The 23,081-nt window shown below is 53.3% G+C and overlaps 1 protein-coding gene and 1 non-coding gene across 2 annotated transcripts in view; both read left to right on the top strand.

The window, feature by feature from the left end:
* Positions 1–23,081, top strand: part of MRC1 (mannose receptor C-type 1) — a 90,728-nt gene that overhangs the window by 6,083 nt on the left and 61,564 nt on the right. The window contains exons 2-7 of the mRNA XM_058297900.1: positions 3,676–4,077; positions 7,137–7,310; positions 10,361–10,525; positions 16,827–16,940; positions 20,021–20,167; positions 22,793–22,975. Of these exons, the coding sequence (XP_058153883.1) occupies positions 3,676–4,077; positions 7,137–7,310; positions 10,361–10,525; positions 16,827–16,940; positions 20,021–20,167; positions 22,793–22,975 (1,185 nt within the window). The remainder of the gene's footprint in view (positions 1–3,675; positions 4,078–7,136; positions 7,311–10,360; positions 10,526–16,826; positions 16,941–20,020; positions 20,168–22,792; positions 22,976–23,081) is intronic.
* Positions 22,144–22,246, top strand: LOC111765720 (U6 spliceosomal RNA). Its single transcript, XR_002797987.1, has one exon. It is a non-coding gene; the product is annotated as a U6 spliceosomal RNA (small nuclear RNA).

Genomic DNA, 23,081 nt, shown 5'->3' with positions numbered 1-23,081 from the left:
GCCATGCCTCACTGATGTAGCCCCACCAAGAGCCTAAAGCTATCTACTAGAAAGTGGTCTAATCAAAAGGTCCAAGCCACACTGCATTTAAGGCACAGGAATTGTTAGCTTAAGAACATAATTTTCTGGGTTCCACAAAAGACAAACCAGGACACCATTTCTTTAGCTTTGTACTGTTTCTAGTACAGTAACATAATTAGCACAGGCAAGATAAGATGCTAATAAATGCACAAAATTTGCATTGTTTATGGTAGCAAAAAATGCTACAGCCTGTCTTCCGTCATGGTCTTGGAAGTCACTTTCGGAGGAGGAAGTAGGATATTTTTAAACCAGAGACATTTGCACATGACAATATAAAAGTGAAATGACCTGTTGACAACCGAGGGAGAAGAATGCTTTACAGATGTATCACCATAAAGTGATAATTTTACACTTCCTCGTATTGTCTGGCAAAGGCAATATCAGATCTACCCAGCTTCCTAATGTGTTAGAAGCCAAAAGATAAACAGAGCAAACAAGAATAGGCACGTTTGTATTGAAATAGTAGCTTTTCATTTCCACACATACTCCTTTCATAAGTATAAATGTTCATAAATGGCCTTTCAGTAAAAATAAGCTATTAGGGGAAAAACTAAAATTGAAGAGACCCTAAATCATTAATCAATTATTAAGTGAAATGCTTTATTTTGGCCAGTAATCATTATGCTTCATATTTGATAAATACTTCTATTTATTCAGCAAGCATTTGGTGAGAGACCATAGCGCTCCAGAAGAGAGAGGGCTGTGGCGGAAGGTGATGTCCTCTTCTATGGCGTCCACATTCCAGCAGGGGGGACAGACACAAGGAAGCATGCGAGAAAGGACTCAGTTAAGAGGTGGTGGGCGCCCCGTGGGAATAGAGGAGCATGCCCGGCCCGGACGGTCCCTCAGGACGTGGCCTCGTGCTGAGCGCTGAGGGAGCGTCTGGGGAGGGAGGGCTCAGTGGAAGCTTCTGGGTGGAAATGAGTGCGGCTGGACAGACGGCAGCCACGCCCTCAGAAGTGGCAAGGTGGGTGCGGGGAGGGGCGGCCAGAGGCCAGGGTATCTGTGAGCTGGGAGGGGGTGTTGGGGCTGGGTGGCAGCCTGGAGGGTGTCCAGGGCACTGGCATTGCCTAATTACAGCTTTGAAAGATCCGTGGGATCTCCCCGAGGGGAATGGGCTGTAGGGTGAGGGGGACGATCCCAGGGCCGGCCACAGTGGGCTGGCCACGGCGGTCCCAGGGTGGGCTACGGTGATCAGGCCGCAGCTGTCCCAGGGCAGGCTTCAGTGGTCCCAGGCAGGCCACAGCAGTCGGGCCCAGCCATTGCGCCACGGCAGTCGCAGGGCAGGCCACGGCGGTCAGGCCATGGCAGACACAGGGCAGGCGTCAGCGGTCCCAGGGTGGGCCATGGCCCCTGGATTGAGGACGGTGGCCGAGAAAGGGAGAGGAGAGGAGGGTCAGGCATGTCTTTGGGCGCTGCCAGTCGACCCTGCTCTTGTCCAGCATGTGAGGAAAGCAGGATCCCAGGGTGGCTCCTGGTCTGGACTTAGGGATCCAGGTGGATGTGGCAGGATGTATGAGAGAGGGCTGCGTGAGAGTAAGACAGAGCCTCGGACGGGAGGGAGGCCCAGAGAGTAAAGTCAGTGAGTGTGCAGAGCTCTGAAGGAGGGACACTGCACACCTAACCCCACCTGGGGTGCCTGACCCCACCTGGGGCGCCTGACTCCATCTGAGGGCCACCTGACCCCACCTGGGCTGCCTGACCCCACCTGGGCCACCTGACCTCACCTGGGGCTTCTGACCCCACCTACGGGCCACCTGACCCCACCTGGGGCGCCTGACTTCACCTGGGCCGCCTGACCTCACCTGGGGCACCTGACCCCACCTGGGCTGTCTGACCTCACCTGGGGCACCTGACCCCACCTGGGGACTGCCTGACCTCACCTGGGGGCTGCTGGGTGGCTGTGGGGCCGACAGTGGTCCCTGAGGCGACCGAGCACAGCAAGTGAAGAGCCTGAGGTACGCCCAGGTGAGTGGAGTCGCTCTCCATGTCGAGGGCAGCACAGCTGAGTGTACAGGACAACACAGGGAGGCACGGCAGGCTCCTGAGTCCACGCCTCGTGGATTAGAGGGCCACGCCTCACGTTTGCGTGTAAATCATTGTAGTGACTTTTTAAAGCCACTTTTGTTTCCCTCTTCCGTGTTTCGTCGTGAGCAGAGTGCCTTGCTCAGAGGTGGGTTGTATCACCGCTGGGGAGCTGTGGGGTTTGCCACGTGCGGCTGTGGGTAGGACCCCGGGGGCCGGGGCTGGGGGCGGGCAGGCGAGTGGGGGGCCCCTGTCTGGGTGGAAGCCCCGGGCAGGGCCGAGGCGGGTGGGGCAGGAGAGCGGGTGGGCAGAGGCTCACGGGCCACGGGGTGGCCGGGGGGCGGGCGGCAGGTGCACGGCTGACCCTCGGGGAGGCCGGCGGGCAGTGCGTGCGGCAGGGGCGCTGGCCCCGGGCCCCAGGTGAGTCCACGGGGAGCCAGGAGCTCCTCGACTCTCGGCCGCCGGCCTCCCTGCAGGCCCTCTGGAAAGGACCACGTGGCTGGAGGGAATCTGGCCCACGCTCTCAAGTGTGCGTCTCCTGGAAGCCACGAAGCAGCCGGGCCGGCCCTCCATGGTCTAGTCTTACAAATAAGAGGGAGGAAGGGGAGAGCTTTCCGCGAACTCAACTTTGACTTAAGGGAAAATAAGTGCTTACCAAGTCCTTTTTTTTGGTTTGTTTTTCAGCAACAGGAAGTCAGGCTAGAAGCTATGGCCACGAGTGTAAGTGCCCTTGTGCCAGTTTACTGAGATCGCGTAAATGGAGACGTAAAAACACTATGCTTTTAAAGAGGCGATTCTCAGAAACATTACCTCAAGTGATAGAGAAACTTACCTTTATTTAACTGTTATTGCAAACTTCACAAATTATTTAATTTCCAATGCTTTTTTGTATCTTTTTATAATAAAATGGTTATATTGAGTATGGCAAGGAAATGAAAGCTGAGATTCAATACCAGACACCTACTTACCTCTGGGTGCTACATCTCTGAGTTTCCTATTGTTGGAAAGGGGAAAAAAACCAAACCACAAACTTGGAATAAATTGTCTAGTCGCTCAGACTCAGGCTACCAGGAAAGCATAGTTTGAAAATTTGCAGAACCTAAAATGAAGATGTAATCATGTAAAACAAAATTTTAAAAAATTACAAAAACCCCCAACTCTAGTGCTGTGGTTAGAAGACCGATACGTCGATCTCGTCCATCTCCACTGAGGGCAGGCCGTCAGATTTCAGAGTCCTCTTCCGGGCGGTTCCTGCTTCTGGTTTCAGGCCTGTCGCTCCTGCGTCTTGCGCAGGTCGCGCGGATCACCTCGTCTTTCCTCCCTCTCGAGTGCCTCCCTGCGGTTTGTGTGCCTGGAGCCGGGCCTTTCTCGAGGCTTCGTGCCATCAGGGGGGCCGTGGCCCGCAGCCGCCATCCCCAGGGCAGCGGCCCTCAGTCCGGCTGTCCCCGGCTCGGTGAGGAGCCCAGGGCGCCTGCCGCACCCCCTTTCCCTCTCTTTGGGGACCGCAGGCCTGAGGCGCCGACCTCGCACGGGCGCCCCGAGCGTGCTCTTTCTTGTCCGTTTGTGCAGACGCGCGGCAGTTTTTGATGTACAACGACGACCACAAGCGCTGCGTGGAAGCGGTTGGCCCCACGGCCGTGCAGACGGCGGCCTGCGACCGGGACAGCGAGGCGCAGCGGTTCCGGTGGGTGTCGCCGACCCAGATCATGAGCGTCGCCTTCAAGCTGTGCCTGGGGGTGCCGTCCAAAACCGACTGGGTGCCCGTCACGCTGTACGCCTGCGACGCGAAGAGCGAGCTGCAGCGGTGGGAGTGCAGGAACGACACGCTCCTGGGGCTCAAGGGCGAAGACCTCTTCTTCAACTACGGCAACAGGCAGGAGAAGAACGTCATGCTCTACAAGGGCGCCGGCCTGTGGAGCAGGTGGAAGGTCTTCGGCTCCTCCAGCGACCTGTGCTCCCGCGGCTACGAAGGTAAGCAGGCCGGCTCCGCGGGGCGCCCCCTCCCCCTCGGCTGGGCCCCTGCTCGGGAACTCGGGTGCTTCCGTCTGCGCTGGGTGCGTGGACGGCCGCCTTCCCAGCACCGTGGGACAGGAGAGGGATAAACGCAGGGCAAGTCCTGAGGGAAACGCGGTTTGTGGTCCAGGGGAGTGGCTTCCTCTGAGCTTCTCTGAGATATCCGTATAGATGTATAGATATATTTAAACCGTTACAAGTTTTAGAAATTAATTTTCACTGTAGTCTCTGACCCAAAGCCTCCCATATGACATTATAAGAGTATAGTGATAATTAGCTTAATAATACTACAATATAGAGTAATATAATAGTAACTTAAATAAACTTAACCAAATACTTTTCTTCCTTTGGATTAAGTTATCCTTGCAGAAAGGACCCATGGAACAATATTCTTTACCAATTCCAGTTGTGAAATCTTGGTGATCACTTTGGGTTCCTAAGTGTTTGATTTATTTTGTCCACTTATGGGTATTTAGAGAGTATAATAGTCAGAAGATTGGAAAAGCTGAGGAACTGGCTTGTAAGCTCACAGGGGACGTGCTCGCTGGCTGTCTTAGAAAGCTGTAGCTCCATTGGCTGGAAACCATTACTTTATATGTAGTTGATTCTTTGGGCCCTTTGAAGCTTAAATAAAATGAGAGTATTTAACCTTCTCTTATCTTGGCCAAATTTCATTCTCTGGTGACTACACAGAGAAGAAGTTAAAAAAAAAAAGAGCGAGAACTTGGAGTTCTTGCGGCGCCGGTGTCCTTGGCCGAGGACGTCCGACCATCTCTGTGCCCGGGAACTGGATACTTGGTCCGTGTGAGTGTTATCTAGAGCGAACTCGAGGCCGCAGAAGACACTGCCTTTTGGAACAAGAGATTACACGCTTCCAAAGTTCCGATGTTGCCGGGACAGCTAAAATTAGTTGAACTTAGTTTATCACGGCGAAGACACGGCCTGCGAGCTGAGTCCTCTGGGGGGCAGTAACTGGTTTCCCTTCGTCTGAGGAGGTGGAGTAGGGGTTGAGGGTGGCGGGGCGAGGGTTCCCCAAGGCACTGCCTGGAAATGCAGAGGGTTTCGATGAGCCGGAGGCCGCCTTCCAGCAAGGCCAGAGAACGTGTCGGGGCGGGCAGGAGAGAACCCGCGGCAGAGCGTGTGCTCCAGCCACGGCCGGCGCTCAGGCGGGGAGCTCAGGGCCAGGAGGCTGCTCTGCAGGCATGGACTAGTTTTATTTTAGGGTACAGCACTCCACGTCTCAACTGGGCGTAGGATTTAGGGTGGTGGGTCTCAGACTCCTCCTGGGTGAGAACCCCCAGACAGCAGGTCGCCATGCAGACACCCTCCAGGGTCTGAGAGACCCCAGCTGTCCCCCAGAGGTTCTGAGAGACCCTGACTGCCCCCCAGGTTCTGAGGGACCCCGGCTGCCCCCCAGGGGCTGAGGGACCCTGGCTGTCCCCCAGGTTCTGAGGGATCATGGGAAGGGCAGGTGCGTACCCCACGACCTCTCTGAGACTGGGGGGCTGCACCCTGCCTCCCCCAGCTGCCCCCCGGGGCTGTGGATGGCCCTGTGGGGTGGTCCAGCTGCTGTAAGTGGCCTTGGAATCCATTAACCCGAGCCACGATGGACCTGAAGGCCACGCAGCCTCTTCCTTCTAAGGAAACGTGGGGCCAAGGCGGCCAGTGACAGGGAGGACTTCCGACGCAGGAGGGCTGTTGGGGAGAGGAGCAAGCTGACCAGTAGGGCACCCGTCAGGCAGGGCTCTGGGTGGTCTCAGTGCTGCTGGGTGCAGGGGCTGTGCCGCTGCTAGACCACGGCTGCTAGACCACGGCTGCTAGGCCACGGCTGCTAGACCACGGCGGCTAGGCCACGGCTGCTAGACCACGGCTGCTAGGCCACGGCAGCTAGGCCACGGCTGCTAGACCACGGCGGCTAGGCCATGGCTGCTAGACCACGGCTGCTAGACCACGGCGGCTAGGCCATGGCAGCTAGGCCACGGCTGGAGGCAAGGCAGGGGGCGGTACGACGGTTTCCGACCCAGCTGGTTGCTGTCACGAGCAGTGGGAGACAGGCCTGCGGCTGAGGGGAACAGGCGCAAGAATAGCCTTTTCGAGTGCTCAGAGCTGGCTGGCTGGCGAAAGCCACGCTGTAGCTTTGTGGAACTTAAATGTAAATCCAGCTTTCACAGCGCGACGGGTAAGTCAAGGCAAAGGGCTGGGGTGAGAAAGCACGCCTGCCGCTCTCGCGTGTGTGGGGCTCTGGGCTGTGTGCTGCGTGAACTTCGTGTTATTTAAACGACTGAAGGCCTTTTCAAGACATTTTAGGTCCTAGGATCTGTGGAGCTTACCCTGGAGGACCAGCTCTGGCAAGGGGCCAAATACTTGGGTATCGAGGTCCCCGAGGGGTCCCTAGAGAACAGCAGAGCAGGGCCAGCTGTGGCTCTGCTGCCAGGCAGAGGCGCTCCCAGCGCTGCCTGAAGCCACAGCGTAACCGGCCGGGGCCTTTCCCAGGCTCGGCTTTCCCTCTGCGGGAGCCGGAGCTTCCCGTTTTGGTCCTTGATCAGCCCCACCTGAGTTCAGTTTTTAAAAAGAGAAATGCTGATGCTAGACGCATGCAGAGGCTTAAGCGGCCTCTTTCTGTGAGATGGCTTGGAGCTGCACCCAAAGCCTGCCCTTCTGGGGGGCTTGGCGGCGGCTGGAGGGAATTTGGGCTGCACGGAGCCAAGGTTTTGCCCATCTGGGGGTCCGATCGTGGCGTGATTTGAACCTGGAGGAAGGGGAGCCGGGCCGGTCCTGCTGTGGAGGAAGCGCAGAAGCCTAGCTGCTTTCCCTGCAGCTTTTCCTTCTGGTGCAGGAGGCTGTGGAAATGTGGAGTTGCCGCGGGGTGCTGTGTGCGCCCGCCGGGCCTGGGTCCCCAGCGGGCGGGGGAGGCGGCGGAGGGGGGACGTCAGGGAGGGCGGGGGCCTGGGGGGTCGGGGAACAGGGTCCTCGGGAAGGTGGCCCAGGGCCCTCAGCGCGGCCGTCCGTCCCTGCAGCCATGTACACGCTCCTGGGCAACGCCAACGGGGCCACCTGCGCCTTCCCCTTCAAGTTCGAGGGCAAGTGGTACGCGGACTGCACCAGCGCCGGGCGCTCAGACGGCTGGCTGTGGTGCGGCACGACCGCCGACTACGACGCCGACAAGCTCTTCGGCTTCTGTCCCCTGAAATGTGAGTACGTGCCCGCGGGGACGCGCGGCGGGCAGCCGGGCCGAGCCAGAACGGGGCCCCGGGGCTGGCAGGTGCACCTGCCACGTGTCGTACCCACGGGGAGGGGGCGCCGCGTGGGCTGCGGGGAGGGCAGTGGCGACCCCAGCCTGGGCGTTTTGGGGGCGTTGAGAATCGACCCGGGGGGTGCCAACCAGAGCAGACCACACCCCCAGATCTCACATCCGATTCAAAGGGCCCCGTATCCTCCCCAAGTCCCATTCTCCTGCCCGTTCTTTGCCAAGGCGCTGGGGGCAAGCTCTACCGTCTAAGGTGCGGTGTGTACCCACGCCCAGAGCAGGCCACCGCGCGCCCCCGCCTGGGCCATGGCAAACAGCCACGGCTCCCAGGGGCGTGGAGCCCGGAAGAGACGGAGGGAGGTGTTCTGCCTCTGCACTGTCACGCTTCCCGCCCCCAGTGTCCCCCGAAACCTCTCACCCCCAAGCCCTGATGTGAGTCAGGATGGAGCGGCGCCCCGTCTGCTCTTTCCGGGACCTTCTGGCCCCGGCTCCTCAGAGGGGGCCGTCCCGGGTGTCGCAGAGCCTCTGAGTGGGCGGCTCCCGCCTGGACGCCCTGGGCCCAGCTGCGGCTCCCGTTGTCCGAGGCTCCAATCGTCCGGGCCACGAGAGTCACAGAAGCTAGCGTCGGGCTTCTAGCTGCTCTCTGGGCCCAGCGCGCCGGCATAACTCTCACGCTCCGTTCGGGTGAACGCCCCCCAAATTCACCGGCCTCAGACCCTGCTCTGGGGTCTCGGGCCCACCCCCCCTAGTGGCCGTCGGAGGCTCGAGGCCTCTGAAGGTGGGTGGGTGTCTGCAGGCCATGAGGGGTGTCGTTTTGTCTGAAGAAATGGGGCTCTTCTCCTGAGCTCAGACAGCGGTGATGTCTCCGCGTCAGGCCTGGCCTTTGCCCGGCCCTGCTCTAGGAGTGGGGCCTGCTCCACTGTTAGCCGGGAGTTCACTCAGGACGAGAACTCCGTGGGCCGGCAGCAGCAGCTTGCTCTAAGTGGAGCTGACCAAGCAGCTGTCGGAGGGATGGGCTGTGGAGGGAGAGTGGCGAGTCACCAACCACAAAGGAACTCAGCCCCGTGGGTGCACGTTTGTTGGGGGGTGTCCCGAGCATGCTCCCGGGGTCTCCTTTTAATTTTGTTACCTCTAATGTATGTCTTCAGAACCAAACTATATATATATATTAATCTGTATCCTGTTAAATGGGAAAGTAAAATAACCATAAAGAGAAAATAAACCTGGTTTATTTCAATATGCACTAAGTTTTAAAAACACATTTTATAAATCCATACCTCCTTTTCAAGGGCTTTGCAGTTTTCCAAGCTATTTCATTGTTTTGCTTTGTGTTCCTTTCCAAAGACCGTTCTTTCACATGAGCCCGGAACTGGCAGGTTCACTACAGGAAGATGAGGTGCCAGCTGTCGACCCAGTGGCTCTGTCTATATGCTCTGCATTGTCTTCTGCATTGTTTATTTTAAAGATTTCCTTCTATTTAGACATATATTTTCAAGTGTCATGAGAACAGGAAAAAGGAAAGGACCCCCTCTCAACTCTCCGCTGGGAGCAGCGTTAGCCTGCAGCCCTGGTTGTGCCTGCTCCTGGCAGCTGAGCTCTTGGGGGGATGTTGCAGGGCCTGTGCGTTTGCGGAGAAATAGGGGTTAATGCCTTGTCAGGTGGAGACCAGAGGCAAATGACCTCCTGGGGTCGGTCATTTATAGCCCCTTCCTCCCTTGCTGAAAAAGACAGTGCCCACCCCCCTTTTGTATCTATAATATAAACACAGCTTCCAAATTCCAGGACTTTCTTATTAGCATTGCCTGAAGGTCCTCCACTAAAATTAACCGTAAAGCGTCTCAGCTGCACGGCCTCCCTTCCATGGACGAGAATCCACTTGGGCATTAAACTAGTAAAGTTCTCAGAATGTCTTAACCGAAAGCTAACATTACGGATTCAAATCTTTTTTTTTCTATCTAAACAGCTCGTGAAGTTTTAGTTAAAATAACTTAGAAATTCCTATGTTGTTGCCTAAGGAAATTTAGATGTTCCTCTGTTCCCGTTTGGTGGGGACCTCACATTCAGTGGTAGGTGTGGCATGAGTGTGACAAGGGCCCACATCGTTTCCCCTCAGGACCGAGAGGATGAGGTGCAGGGAGAGAATTGGCCGCGTGGGCACAGGGGAACTGGCCAACTTCTCAGCACGTCGGACGCTTCCTAGAAAATAGGAGAAGTTACATAATCCTTTCTCTTGCTTAAAAATAAGTGCAAAGATTATTATCTCGCATCTCTTGTTAAGTAGAATTTTACATTATTGGGAAGATGAAAGAGAGATTTTCACACCATGTAAGCGCATACAGTATTTCGTTTGCTTCCCAGTTTCCCAATCATCTTACAGGTAAAAGCTGTAAAAAGCCTCTGCCTCTCTATAGTGCTGTCTTTAATGGCGTGAATCTCAGTTTATGCCGTCTATTGGAAATCACACGTTAGCAAAGGAAATAATAAGCGGAAGGAATCATTTTCTGCTCGGAGGGAAGAACGGCTAGCGTCGGCACCCGTGAGCCCGGAGTTTACCTATTCTGAGTCTACTCTAGAGGCGAGCCAGGCCCCTGCTCGTGAGCAGCTGGCAGGTGCGGCTGTGGGCGGAGCCGCGCACGTCCCCGCCGCCCCCGCGGGCAAATGCGCCTGCGGACCAAGACGCAGGTTTACTCTGCTGCTCGGCGGCGTTAAGGTTTGCCTCACTTCCCAACTCACCTGACCCGGAAGGTTCCCGCGGAAAACCAGGGAGGCGGCACCTGCCTTCCCCTCGGGGCAGGAGAGGGGCTGGAGGCTGGTCCTCTGGGGGGCCCCTCTTAAGTTCAGGGGTGCAGAGGATCTCCCGGGCGCTCTCAGGCGTGAAGGGCAGGGCTGTGCGGGGCCCGAGGTGGCCGTGCGGCCAGGACTGCCCGACGGTGTCCTCGCCCCGAGCCTCTTCCGCGCCGAAGGCCGCAAATCCACCGACTTCTCCTTCTGCAGTCGAGGGGAGCGAGAGCCTGTGGAACCGAGACCCGCTCACCAGCATCTCCTACCAGATCAACTCCAAGTCCGCACTCACCTGGCACCAGGCGAGGAAGAGCTGCCAGCAGCAGGGCGCCGAGCTGCTCAGCGTCACCGAGATCCACGAGCAGACGTACCTGACAGGTAATGTGTGGGCGGCCGCCGCGGGCCATGCCAGGGCCATGCCAGGGCAGTGTGCCAGGGTGGCTTCCAGCAGCTGCCACAGGCATCGCAGTGCCACCCTCGGCAGGTGCACGGAGCTTTCCCTGAAAATGACACGAGGGTGGCAAAGGGGTGGCAGCTCCAGGCCAGCCCTGCTGTGGCCTCGAGAAGTTTGCGCAGGGAGGATGCCGAGGATGGGCCGGGGCTCAGGGCAGGGGCAGTCCCCGTGCTGTGGCCATGTGGCCCTTGGACATCGGTGACTTGCTGGCCCGGCCACCACCCACGTCTGACCCGAAGCCCTGGGAGTCTAATGATGTCAGGGGACACTGGCCAAGAGCAGCCCCGGGGTCCAGGCCCTGCTGGCTTCAGGTCCCCACGACTTGTTTTTCAACGTTTGCGGCGTGTGTAAATTACAGGGGCCAATGTCGGCTGGGAGGGAGGCTCTGATTTAGCTTCTAAAATCCGGGCTTGGGGAGATGGAGCCCAGATCCAGGTATCAGGGCCAGAGGACAAATGCCCCCGCCTGCCTCCAGACCCCAGCTCGCCTCAAGGACTGGCAGCTGCCCGTTTCCATCCAGGCATCCTCAGAACCCTTAGCCGGCGGCGCCAGGCTGCACCTGCCCGCACCCGTCCACCCGGGCACTGCGTGCTTGCCCCGTCCAGCCCTCCTCTTCCTCCGCACCCCTCCCCTCGTGGTTTCTTGGCCCCGCGCGTCCCTCTCTGGGAGTACCCGGCATCTTCTGGTGGGAAAGCAGTCCTCTCCAGGAGCTCCTCTGTGCCCCCCTCAATCTCTCCTCTTGGCTCACCACTTCCTGCACGGCGAGTTACCTGGGTACCCCATTTCCCCACAGATCTGTAATGCGTGCACGTGTTATTTCTTCCCTCTTCACTCAGCACCCTTTCTGGTCCTTGGGTGCTCGTCCTGGGACGCTCTGACCTTCCTGGCACTGGGGCGAAGGACCAGAGCTGGTATAAAAACAAGGAGAAGGAGAGGAAAGCCCAGGAGACAAATGTCACTGTGCAGAGGGTCGAGGAGCGCAGGGCGGCCAGAGGGGTGCAGGGGTCTGCACCCGCTCCCCAGGGAGAGAAGCCCTCGGCCGCGGCGGTCCCGGCTGGCGTGCTCCCAGGAATCAGCAGGCCGGTCGCGCGCTCTGGCCTCCTACAGTTCGTGCTTGTTCTTGGCTTTCGGGACAGGGCCGCCGCCGGCTACTTGCTGCTCTTTCCCGGCCGAGCGGGAGGAGGGGGCGGCCGCGGCGCCCGGCCCGGCCCTCGGCCCCCCTGGAAATGCTTCCCTAATCAGCAGGGCTGTTATCGCGTCCCCAGCGGGGCGGAGGAGCCCTGGGTGGCGGCGCCCCTGTCACCCCATGCGCCCCGGTCACCTCGCGCGGCCCGGTCACCCCGCGCGCCCCGGTCACCCCGCGCGCCCCGGTCACCCCGCGCCCCGACTCTTACCCGCGCTCAGGAAGCGCCGTCAGCACGTTTGAGCAGGAATCTGTAGCATCTGGAAACGAGATCGTGTCCTGCTCGCCCTTAAGTCAGGAACGTTGGGGAATTCGGCCAAAGCAGTGTCTGGCAGGGAATTTCAAAAACGAAAGGAATTCTGTTTGTGTTTTTGGAGGGGAGGTGTGCCGGCATCGCGTTTTCTTGGAATCTATCGGGGAAGAGTCTAGAAGATGGTGATGTGAGTGGGGTAGCAAGGGCCACTCCATGGTGGGAAATAGGCCACTAAAATGAAAATAAAAACCAGTAGTTAGGAAAGGCCTTCTTTTATGTGAGGGTTTGGTGGAGTCGATAGAAAGCTACTTTTTTGGGCTGTATGAGCCCGTTTCAGGGCCCCGAGCTCCAGGCGGCTGCCGTGGTGGAACAGCTGTGCAGGCCGGACCCTGCGCTGTTTCCAAGGTTCCTGATGTTTTGTAAAGAAAGGCCATTGCCACACTTTACGGGGGAGGAGTGGGGGGAAGGCGGGCGGCTGGACGGGGACGTGGGGTGGCCCACGTCCCCATGGGAGTCTCACCTGCAGGCCGAGCAGGGAGCGAGAGGCCCCAAGCACCCGGTGACCCCGAATCGGGGACGTGGCTCCGACCTCACAGCAGCAGAGGCGGCGCCGCCCCGGGGCTTTCTCCATCTTCACTTCTGCTTTCCCCAAGCCTGAAGCCCGCCGGGCGCGCTCGTTCTCGGCTCCTAAATCAGATTCCTAAAAGCGGGCGTGCAGAGCTGGGATTTGCAGAACCGAAATCAGATGCGGAAGTGAAACCCGGCCTTTCACCCTGATGGTTTGCACCAGTTTCCTCTTGTGGAGGCCGCAAAAAAATGGATGTCAATATTGAAAAGGAAAGAAAGATTCCAGAGTAATAGTGGACCTCAGTATGTCTTCTTTTATAACTAGGTTCAAAAGTAAATGTGTAGCTATTTCAGGCACGACATGCAGAAAAATAAAAAAATAGCGTGTGGAATTGATGTTTTGTATAGCAATACTAAAAATGTGGTCTGCCCTTTTATGAAATGATAGAAGCGTATTAGAGAAAAGCTTGTGGATGACATTACACGATATATCCAATGTGGGACTTGAGCTTTGTTTCTAAAGGGCATCTTTGGCCAACCCTAAAGCAACTTGGAGCTGTTAGTGATAATCGTGGTAATAGTAACGGTATCGCAGGCACCTCACATGGATTAATTGATTTAATTCCTCAGAACAAGCCTGGAAGTACCTAGAGCAGGTGAGGCTGTCAAAAGAGGGACAGTCCCTGAAAGAGCGACAGCACCTCGTGGTGGCAAATGCCACAGCCATGAGCCACCTCAGACAAAGTCCACTTCAATTTACAGTCAGTATATTATTTATAGTTCTAAAATCGTAAATGTCCTTACGCTCTTGACTGTACAGTTTGTAATTAATTTTGGGAATAGTTCTGTCGAGCATTTTAGAAAGGCTACTTTGAACAGCGTTTCCCACTGCAAACCACTCAGCAAGTAAGAGGTAATTATTGTTGGAGTTAGTGTAACTTTAAAACATCGATGAAAAAAATCATCGGATGTGCCATAGAATTTAATCTAGTCATTATTAACATAAAATGTAGTTTTGCTCTGACCCTGAGCCCCGAGGTCATTTCCCAGGGAATGGCTGGTGGACAGGTGTTTTTGCCTCTTGTCATTTGACTCACTGTCGTTTACATGAGTGAGGTGGGACGGTAATTTTCAGTTTCTTTAACTTGTCCTAAAGAGACATAAATAATAATGTAACAAAGACTTTTAAAGTGAAGGACATGTAAAGTACTCTTACACCAAAAGGACGTCACTGATGAGATGAGGAAGTGTGAGGTCGGCTTCCCATGGGGTTTGTCCCTTCACTGGGGTCAAGCCTGTTCCTGAGACCGCAGCCCGCGCTGAGCCGGTGGGTCCGTCGTCCCGGCCGAAGGTGCTCGCGGCTCTCGTGCCGCAGGAGGAAGAAACGGGCATCTCCAGGGACCGTTAGATGCTGGCGCGTGAAGCAACCGAGGTCAGCCACTAGAAGAGGGCGCTGGTCAGTGGGCGATGGAGGCGGGACGAGTGTGGATCCCGGGGGCGAGAGGCTAGGGGAGCCCCGTGTCGCCCACGTGACGAATGCCAGGCGGCCGCCGCCTTCGTGGTTGGGTGCCCTGGTCCTCCTTGCTGGGAGATGGCCTGGCACTGCCCTCTGCACACCCTCGCCCGGTTCCTTCCTGCACCACCGCGTAGTGAGCCCACCCGGGGCTCTGCGTGCCCAGTCCAGCCCGCTCCTGGCTCAGGCCAGCGGAAAATGCAGCCGTGCGTTTTAGCCAGAGATAGAAGGCTGAATGAAAGGACAGATTTCCCCTTTTGAGGCTGTCATTTCCTTGGCATAGCTTTAAAATAAATGTTTCTATGATTTTTGTAAAAGGCCGACTTTGGAGAAGCAGATGCTGGGTTTTCTCAGATGGCAGGTGTGGATTCTGGGGTGGGCGGGGGGGGCATGGCTGTACCTGAGTTTTTCCTTGCTTAAAGGGGCGCCACCATTTTCACCCCTCTGGAAAGGGTGTCATAAAGCGACTCACCAACGCAGTGACTGTGAACAGGGATCGACTCCATCGGCAAAACCGAACTGGACCCTGGATCCCAATGCTGATGTGCCGAGCCTTTGCTTGGCTCTGGATAAGTGATGAGCTCCGTGTCCTCAGCTTCCCCATCTGTGAAACGAAGGCTGCAGACATACACCAAGTACACCTAGCTGCCCAAGAGAGCTAGGCCAGCTCTTCCTTTTATTTTCTAGGACACTTGATAAAAATAAGTTGATTTGAACTATTTTTCATTGATTTTTACGTGCCAGCGTTTAATTTCAGGTTTGCTTTTCAGCAAATGCCTTCAGTGTTGAATTCAGTTCAGTTTATTACCATCAGCCAACCCGGTCAATCCCAGTCTAGCCCATGTGCTTGAGTGCGTTCTCCCTTTGCAAGGGCTCTCTGCCAGAGGCCGAACAAACGAGAATGTGCAGGGCACACAGTCCCCAAGTCAGGGAACTGCATTCGTGTAGAAATGGGTGCAGATGATACTAGGTCAGATCTTTTTGGCATTGAGTTGCTGTACCCTCATTGATTTGAATTTGTAGCATGAATACATATGGAAGCTAATACAAAACTGGAAGTAAATTTTAGTGATTTTGCGATGGCTCAGTCGGTTGCATAGAAACTACAGAACCTGGACTTTGGCATCACGCAGACCGGGGCTCAGATTTCAGCTCTGCCATTTATTAACTGCTCGTTGAGCTCTTTGAACTCTTGGACTCTTAGTTTCATCTATAAAATAGAGATAATGGTACACCTAACTCATAGTTTGTGAGGATTAAATGAGCAAGTACAGTGCTTGGAATTCAGTGTGTGCTCAGTAAGTGGAAACTCTTATTATCAAAAGAACTTGCTGGGGAATACATCCTATAGATAACACTGTATATATTTGTCTAATGTTTACCACCATGGCCAGATTGAGGCTGGTATTTTATTAAAGCCAAAGGATGATTTCCTTTTTAAAAAGATTTATGTGTTTATTTCTCCCCCCTCTCCATTGTCTGCTTTCTGTGTGTTCTTCTGTGTCTGCTTGTGTTCTCATTAGGCGGCTCTGGGAACCGATCCTGGGGCCTTCCCGGGTGGGAGAGGGGCGATCATTCTCTTGCACCACCTCAGCTTCCTGGTCTGCTGTGTCTCTTATTGTCGTCTCTCCTCTGTGTCTCTTTTTGTTGGGTCATCTTGCTGTGCCAGCTCTCTGTGTGGGCTAACACTCCTGCACGGGCCAGCACTCTGCATGGGCCCCCCTCCACGTGGGCCAGCTTGCCCTCACCAGGAGGCCCTGGGAATCGAACCCTGGACCTCCAGTATGGTAGACGGGAGCCCAATTGCTTGAGCTACATTCACCTCCCAGGATGTTTTCCTTTCAATTAATGCTTTAAATAGACTAAAAAAAAGTGTAGAGGACAGAGAATGCTTATGTACAGTTTTTAAAAAGACGTTGTTAATGACCTGTGAGTGTTTTCCAGACCCATGTGGTCTCTGTGCTTTTATTTCTAAGTCAGGCCTGCACAGAGGTTGGAATGCCATAATTATGCTTTATTAACCACCTAAATAAAGTGTTCCTTGTATTAGCACAAACATTTAGTGTTTAGAATTTAATCATCATTTTATAAGAAGGAAAATTGGCTTTAAAAAATCATAAAATAAAATTCTTATAATCAATTTTGAAATATGAGCTTGGGGCAGTAACTTATCACAGTGATAGACTGAAATGTTTATTAAGCTTTTTCATGATGCAAAACTTTGACCTTTATACAAAATAAATCTGATTTTTATTCTAAAAGTAGAAATATCATTATATGATGATATTCAAATATAATATAGTCCTATCTAAGTAAGAAGTGCCTCATACTACCTGGAGAAAGTATCCAGTAGCAGGCAAGATGAAGGTTTGACGTCAGCTGGATCTGGGTCCAAGCCCTGGTGAGAGCTTACCTGCTCACCTGCGAGCGCTTACCTGCTCACCTGCGAGAGCTCACCTGCTCACCTGTGAGAGCTCACCTGCTCACCTGCGAGAGCTCACCTGCTCACCTGTGAGAGCTCACCTGCTCACCTGCATCCTGGGCCACAGGCTCTTTGTCGGTGAGATGGCGGTCATGACGGAACGTACCTTAGATTACTAGGAGAACGAGAGGAGGACTGTCAGGCATGGTTCTTACGGCTTCTTTTAAGTACATTTTGATGCAAGCCTTTACTTCTGACCTTGACGGGTGTCTGGCCTTTCTCCCCAGGACTGACCAGCTCCTTGACCTCGGGCCTCTGGATTGGACTGAACAGCCTGAGCTTCAGCACCGGCTGGCAGTGGAGCAGTGGCGGCCCTTTCCGATACCTGAACTGGCTGCCAGGTAGGGCTGAACCTTGGTGAGCCGATCCCGTGGGTGGATTCAGTGGGCCGCGTTTGACCCGTCTGGACGGCGGGGAGACCTTACCAGCCTCAGGGTTCATCTCACACAGGAGCTTTGGGAGATATCCCACCTGCTCTGCCCTCTGCCTCCCAGATCTGAATGGACGGAAATGTCAGGATTATCGTGCAAAACAGGGCTCTGTTTCAAGCACGCAGTCTCGGAGAGTCCTGGGTTTGCTAGGTGTTTTACTCAAGAACAACCCATGGCTTCCCTTAGCCAGGACACTGGGATTCTAGCATTTTGACTATAGCCTCCTTGTTGTATCAGCCGTGTCATTCTTGAAGGGCTTGTCTAACAGCTGCCTGGAAGGAGCGACTGACAAGGAGCTTTCAATTTCCAGACCACTGAACTTTGGATCTTTTGTCACAGTTTTTGTATTTTATAACATCTCAGTGATATATAGCTATTTATCTATATCTTTATGGGACAGGTGTTATGCTATATACTATATTAGAAGATATGTTTACAACTGTACACAGACACACACACAATTAGATTAGAGTAAACTGAAATTCTTTTTGCGCTGGAGGATGAGTTATTAACTCAAGACTTGAGATATTTGCAATATCACAGCCCCTGCTCCAATGCTCGTTAAGTTCTTTCTACATTAACACCATTTTCTCCTGTTTGCAACCTAATAGACTTGGGTTAAAATAACATTTCAGTCACAGATTTTAATATTGCATTCTAGCATAAACTTCATTAGCAATTTTGTTGAAAATTTGTAATTTGATAGTAGAAAAATACCGTCAAGGGATGGTCGGGCCTCCAACAGCTGTCTGTTTTTCTGAGGATACAAATGGTTTGAACAAATTATTTCTAAGTTGCCATAACGTACAACCCACAGAACATGAAAGAGGACTAAGTGTGAGTCTGACAAAGCAAGTGACTGGGGAGGACAAAAAGACCAGTAACGACACAGGGTTTTCCTCTGCTCCGCCACCACCAGCTGGCGCTCGTAGCTGCTGCAGCGCTGGGGGGAACGTGCGCCAGGCATCCCACCCCACTGGGCGCATCAAGAAGGCGCGCTCAGTGAGCAGCGGTGTCGCACACGTGGCGAAGGGCGTCCTGCCGTGGCCGGCACGAGAGGACTTTCTTTTAAATGGCTGGACCACCCCTTGACAGCTGCTGAGTGGCCCTTGCAGGTGGCTAGCCCAGGAAGGCGCTCCATTGCCTCCGTGCACTGACCTAGATGGACAAGCTGTTGGAGACAGAGAGCGGCGGTAGAGTAATATTCAGGCCGATGCTAAAACATGAGAGGGACGTCTAAGGGGCTGTATTTGGGGTTAAGTCGGTTAGATTATACATGACATTCCACTTTCATCCCATGACGGGCACACGTTGTCACAGTCTTACGATGCCCTCAGCTCTGTTTTCCTCTGGAACGTGGGGAGTCAGCGTAGCTTCAAGCGATTACAAGATGCCATTTTTAAGGGTGAGAGTTCAATTTGTCTGCCTACCACCACGTCCAGAGCAGCCCTGAGTCATTTTAATTGGAGATAGTTAGAAATAATCCTTTATTAGAGAGACTAGAGTTTATTTTCTCTTTGTTGCCAAATTATTGTAGGACACTAGACAGATCAGTTAACTTGTTACTCAATTTGAGGATGATGGTTGTCATATTTAACCATTTGAATTCCAAGAGTTCAGTGAAAATTTGGGGGTTAATTCTGGAAAGGTGAGAAATGAAATTGGAATATTAATGAGAAAAGGAAAAAACTGCCCTTCCTTATTAACCCAAGTTCCTGAGGAGTGGGTGGAAGATTAGATCATCTTCTGAGATAGTTTGAGGATTTCTTCAGACTAAAATAAGAGTTTGTGGAATGCTAGAAATTGTCATTGTATGAATCATTCAGTCAACATTCCATGTATTAAAATACATTCACATTAGAATTGAAGATATTTTGCATAAATGACATACAATGTAAATTCAGGTACTTAAGGAGAATATTTAAAAAGACCACTAATTGACACATTAAAGTTGGTAGTGGTGTGTATTGATAAGTAAATAAGTGTGTAAAATGGTTTACGAATTACTGCATCAATAACTGTTGATCGATAACCAAAAGTTATCAAACATGTTATTGTTGAAAGTTTCCTTCTACTCCTGACACCTTGTCAGTTCTGTGATCCTGTTAGTTTGGTCATAATATTAAGAATTTAAACATCTTTATACTTACTGCAAACATTTTTTTCTGTATCAAGTAACCTTTGAAGCTTCTAGTAAAACTCCCTGGAGCAGGTAGTCTGATTTCCAGCTTGCGGGAAGGGACAGCGTGTTTCTGTGTGCGTGGGAGGTGAGACGCAGGCTCACAGGCCGCCGGCTCCTGCTGTCCCCAGGCCCGGGCTGGAGCCGGTTTTCCCAGCCCCGGTTTCAAATCAGACCTTACAGGAGTGAAAAGTGAGAGAAATACCAGGTCAACGCCTGTACCCATTGCACTTGCGGAGATGAATTCTTTAATCAATTCCTGGCACGAAGCGGGATGAGGGATGAGCTGTTAACCAAATCCTCCCATTGGCTGAGCTGAACGCGTCCTTGGGAAAGAGGAGCCAGCCCGGGAGGGTCCGGTCGCGTGTGCCGGCCTGCTGGGCAGGTGTCCCCAGGCCCCCGGTGCCTCGGCCGAGCCTCCTGGCTTCGGGCAGGTATTTCCAACGTGTAATAATGCTGTTAGGGCTGCGTGTGTCTTTTCTTGGTAGGTATCTCTCCACAATGCAGCATGTAAGGAACGTGAGAAGTGTTCAGCGTCTATGATCAAGTTTTGTTAATCGATGTGATGAAAACAAAAGTTATTACAAGATGCGTGTTCGTACAATCCGCGTCCCTGGCCTTGTTCTTGGATCAAGAGCAGCGGTGGACGGCCTCCTGTCTCCCGTCGCGCCGTCAGCAGATGCTTATCTGTAAACATGTAGAAAGGCAGCGGGGGCTCCCCTGAGCCCCAAGGATGGAGGCACAGGCTGCGGTGCTGTCCGCGTGGAATACCTATGACAGTCCCAGCCTAACTTTTCCCTTTTCTTCAAAGGAAGTCCATCAGCTGAACCTGGAAAGAGCTGCGTGTCCCTAAACCCCGGGAAAAACGCTAAATGGGAAAACCTGGAATGTGTTCAGAAGCTGGGCTATATTTGTAAAAAGGGGAACACAACCCTGAACTCTTTTGTTCTTCCCTCAGGTAAGTGACCTGCTTGATGAGTGGATAAAATGCTAGAATCTAGGGGGAAATTACAGTCCAGTCACAACTGTATGAAATTGCTGCACCAGTGTTGTTGATAATTTATGGGGTAAACTTAATTCTATTCCTGCAAATTTCTTTTCACTGGTCACGCTGTCGGCTACCAATGTTTCCTGAACATGCTGGCTGTGATTAGAAAGTAGACATTCCCAGAATATAAAACCTGCACAGGGGAGAGGGCTGGACCCCACGCTGGGAAAGCAATGCCCCAATGGGATGATACTATAATATCCTTGCTATTCAAGGGGCTATCTGGGCTCCAAGTCTTTTAAATTTAGCATCTTACACTAAAGACTTTACAGAAATGGATGAACAATAACTAAAAAGGAGTAAATGAATTTTGTATGTAGGTTGGACTCCAGGAAAAAATTCAGTTGTGTTCTAGGCTCTCCATTATACTTTTATAGATGAATTAATTATGGCAAGAGCACATCCTTTATTCAAATTGACTAAAGACACATAAACTATGTTTCGTTCACCATCGGCATTGTTGGAGGGGCACCTAACTTTTTCCTCCATTCTCCCTGTGAAGTCCTGTCCACCTTGTCCAAAGCGCAGTAGGCTGTTCTCCTCTGTGAAGCCTCGCTTTGCTTCACTTGCTCACACACACTGGATGCTGGGTTTTGATATCTATCATCCGTGGGCTGGAGTAAACCAGAGTTTGGAAAAGTCTATCTGGATCTGGTTGCACAGCCCTGGGAGAGTCCACCCTTGTGCCTGCAAGGTGCAGTCCTGCCACCACGGTGGCGCTGTCTGCGGGAGCCATGCCCACACGTGGCCAGAGTGTGCAAGGGGTGTGGCGGACGCACCGTGGGTGCAGCCTGGCTTCTCAGGAATTCCGAGTCCCCCAGACGGGATGCACAAATCACGTTCATTTTTCATGACACCTTGGACGGGGTGGGTCCCGTAAAAGATACTAAGATCCATTTTACCTGCTTCTCTGCAGCCATGCGCCTGGTGGCTGCCGGCGGGTCGAGGGGACGTGACCTTTCTCGGGGGCAGCCCGGGGGACCGGCCGTGCTTCGGGCCGCTCCAGGAACGCCCTTCCTTTCACTGGGGTTGGTTGTGTTCACATTTTAGAATATCTTACAAGTCCATCTGTTCAGTTTTAAATCCCTCAGCATTTGCCGACTATTTCCATATCCTGGGAGCAAAATTAAAAGGTCCCTCCAGAGGGCTCCACAGCCAGGCTAACTCTGTTTTTTGGTAACTGCTGGTAGTGTGTAGAATCCAAACTGTATTGGGGACCACAAGTTTTGAAAAGACGCATTTTCCGTGACAATAATGGAGTGTCGGTCACCAGGACTGCCCCGAGTCGGGAGGGGCCGCTGAATCCGGGGCTCAGATGAGCCGGGGTGAATCCCGCCTGGGAGGACGGGGCTGAGCCGGGGTCGGCAGCAGCCGCGGCGGCACGTCCGAGCCCGGGGCTGTGTGCTAGAGCACAGACCCTGCCTTTCGTTGGGTGACGGGGTCCCCCTCTGTTAGGCAGGCGTGTGGCCCAGCTGCTGTGTGGACGAGTTTCCATACAGAGTAGCATTGAGCTGCTGTGTCAGAAATACGCCCCCGTGCTTTCCCTCTGCCCCCGCGGGCAGCGGAAACGGGGGCGTCTGCTCCGGCACCGCCACCTGCTCCCTCTGCAGCTCCTTCCTTTACCGTAAATCCCTGCAGTGCATAAGCAAGATGATGAAACTTGACCCACACTGTTAGTAGCAATAATTAGGATGCATACCATTACAGCTTAATGAAGTAATTTAATTCAATTATTAAGTAACCATTGTGTGGACCTTGCAATTTATAAGCTCATTATCTTAAATATTCTTCCAGAAGAACGCATGGAGAAGGGGCAGTTTGCATTTGTATTAATATCTTAAAATCCTTACATGCTCACGTCAGCAGCACTGAATATAAAATATTCGTATAATTTTACTATAATACACTAAAATTGGGATGATACAGAGAAGATTGACATGGCCTCTGTGTAAGGATGACACACAAATGTGGGAAGTGTTCCATTTTAAAATTTTTCTGCACCATTTTCTTGCAAATCTAAACTTCTCCAATAAAAATTATTTTAAAAATCTTTACTACACGTGGATACTTGGGCTGCTGGGATGTGTCTGCCCAAGATCACACAAATTTGGGACAAATTCAGAATTTGCCAGAAGCCTTCCTTCTGAGTCCCAGTGTCTGTCCCGGCTGCAGGATTGTCCTTTGGGAGCAGGTAAATGCTGCAGGTGGGACCAGGCCCCAGGTGAGTGGCCGGTGGCTGCGGCACAGCCTGCCGTGTCCAAAGTGCCCTTCTTTTGGGTGTAGTTTTTTAATAAAGAGATTCCCCATTCAACTTGGTCTTCAAGTAAAAGGTGGGGCTCATTTACCTTTTAGTCCAAAAGCAAACACGACAGAATGAATCCATCTACCTTTTGTGAGCACGGAGGCCAGCACGGAAAAGGAGGGTTGCCTTTATGTGCCTTTCACTGTGAACTGTGCCACGGAGAGAGTGGCAGAGGATATTGCTATCGTTAAGGAGATCTTCCCTTTCAACGCCCTCCTGAACTTCTCCTGCAGAGAGTGACGTGCCCAGCGCCTGTCCCAGCCAGTGGTGGCCGTACGCGGGCCATTGCTACAAGATCCACAGGGAGAAGAAGATCCAGAGGGACGCCGTGACCGCCTGCAGGAAGGAAGGGGGCGACCTGGCCAGCCTGCACAGCGTCGAGGAGTTCGACTTCGTCCTCTCCCAGCTGGGATACGGTAGGACCGGCGTTGACCACGTGCGCCCCCACCCCTCTCCAAAGTTTAACAAGCATCGCCCAGTAAATCTAGATGTGCTGTTAACAGTTTCTTAACGGGTGTTAAT

Source organism: Dasypus novemcinctus, chromosome 5, assembly GCF_030445035.2.
Source record: "Dasypus novemcinctus isolate mDasNov1 chromosome 5, mDasNov1.1.hap2, whole genome shotgun sequence".
NCBI lineage: Eukaryota > Metazoa > Chordata > Mammalia > Cingulata > Dasypodidae > Dasypus > Dasypus novemcinctus.
This window is presented reverse-complemented; position numbering and strand designations above follow the sequence as displayed.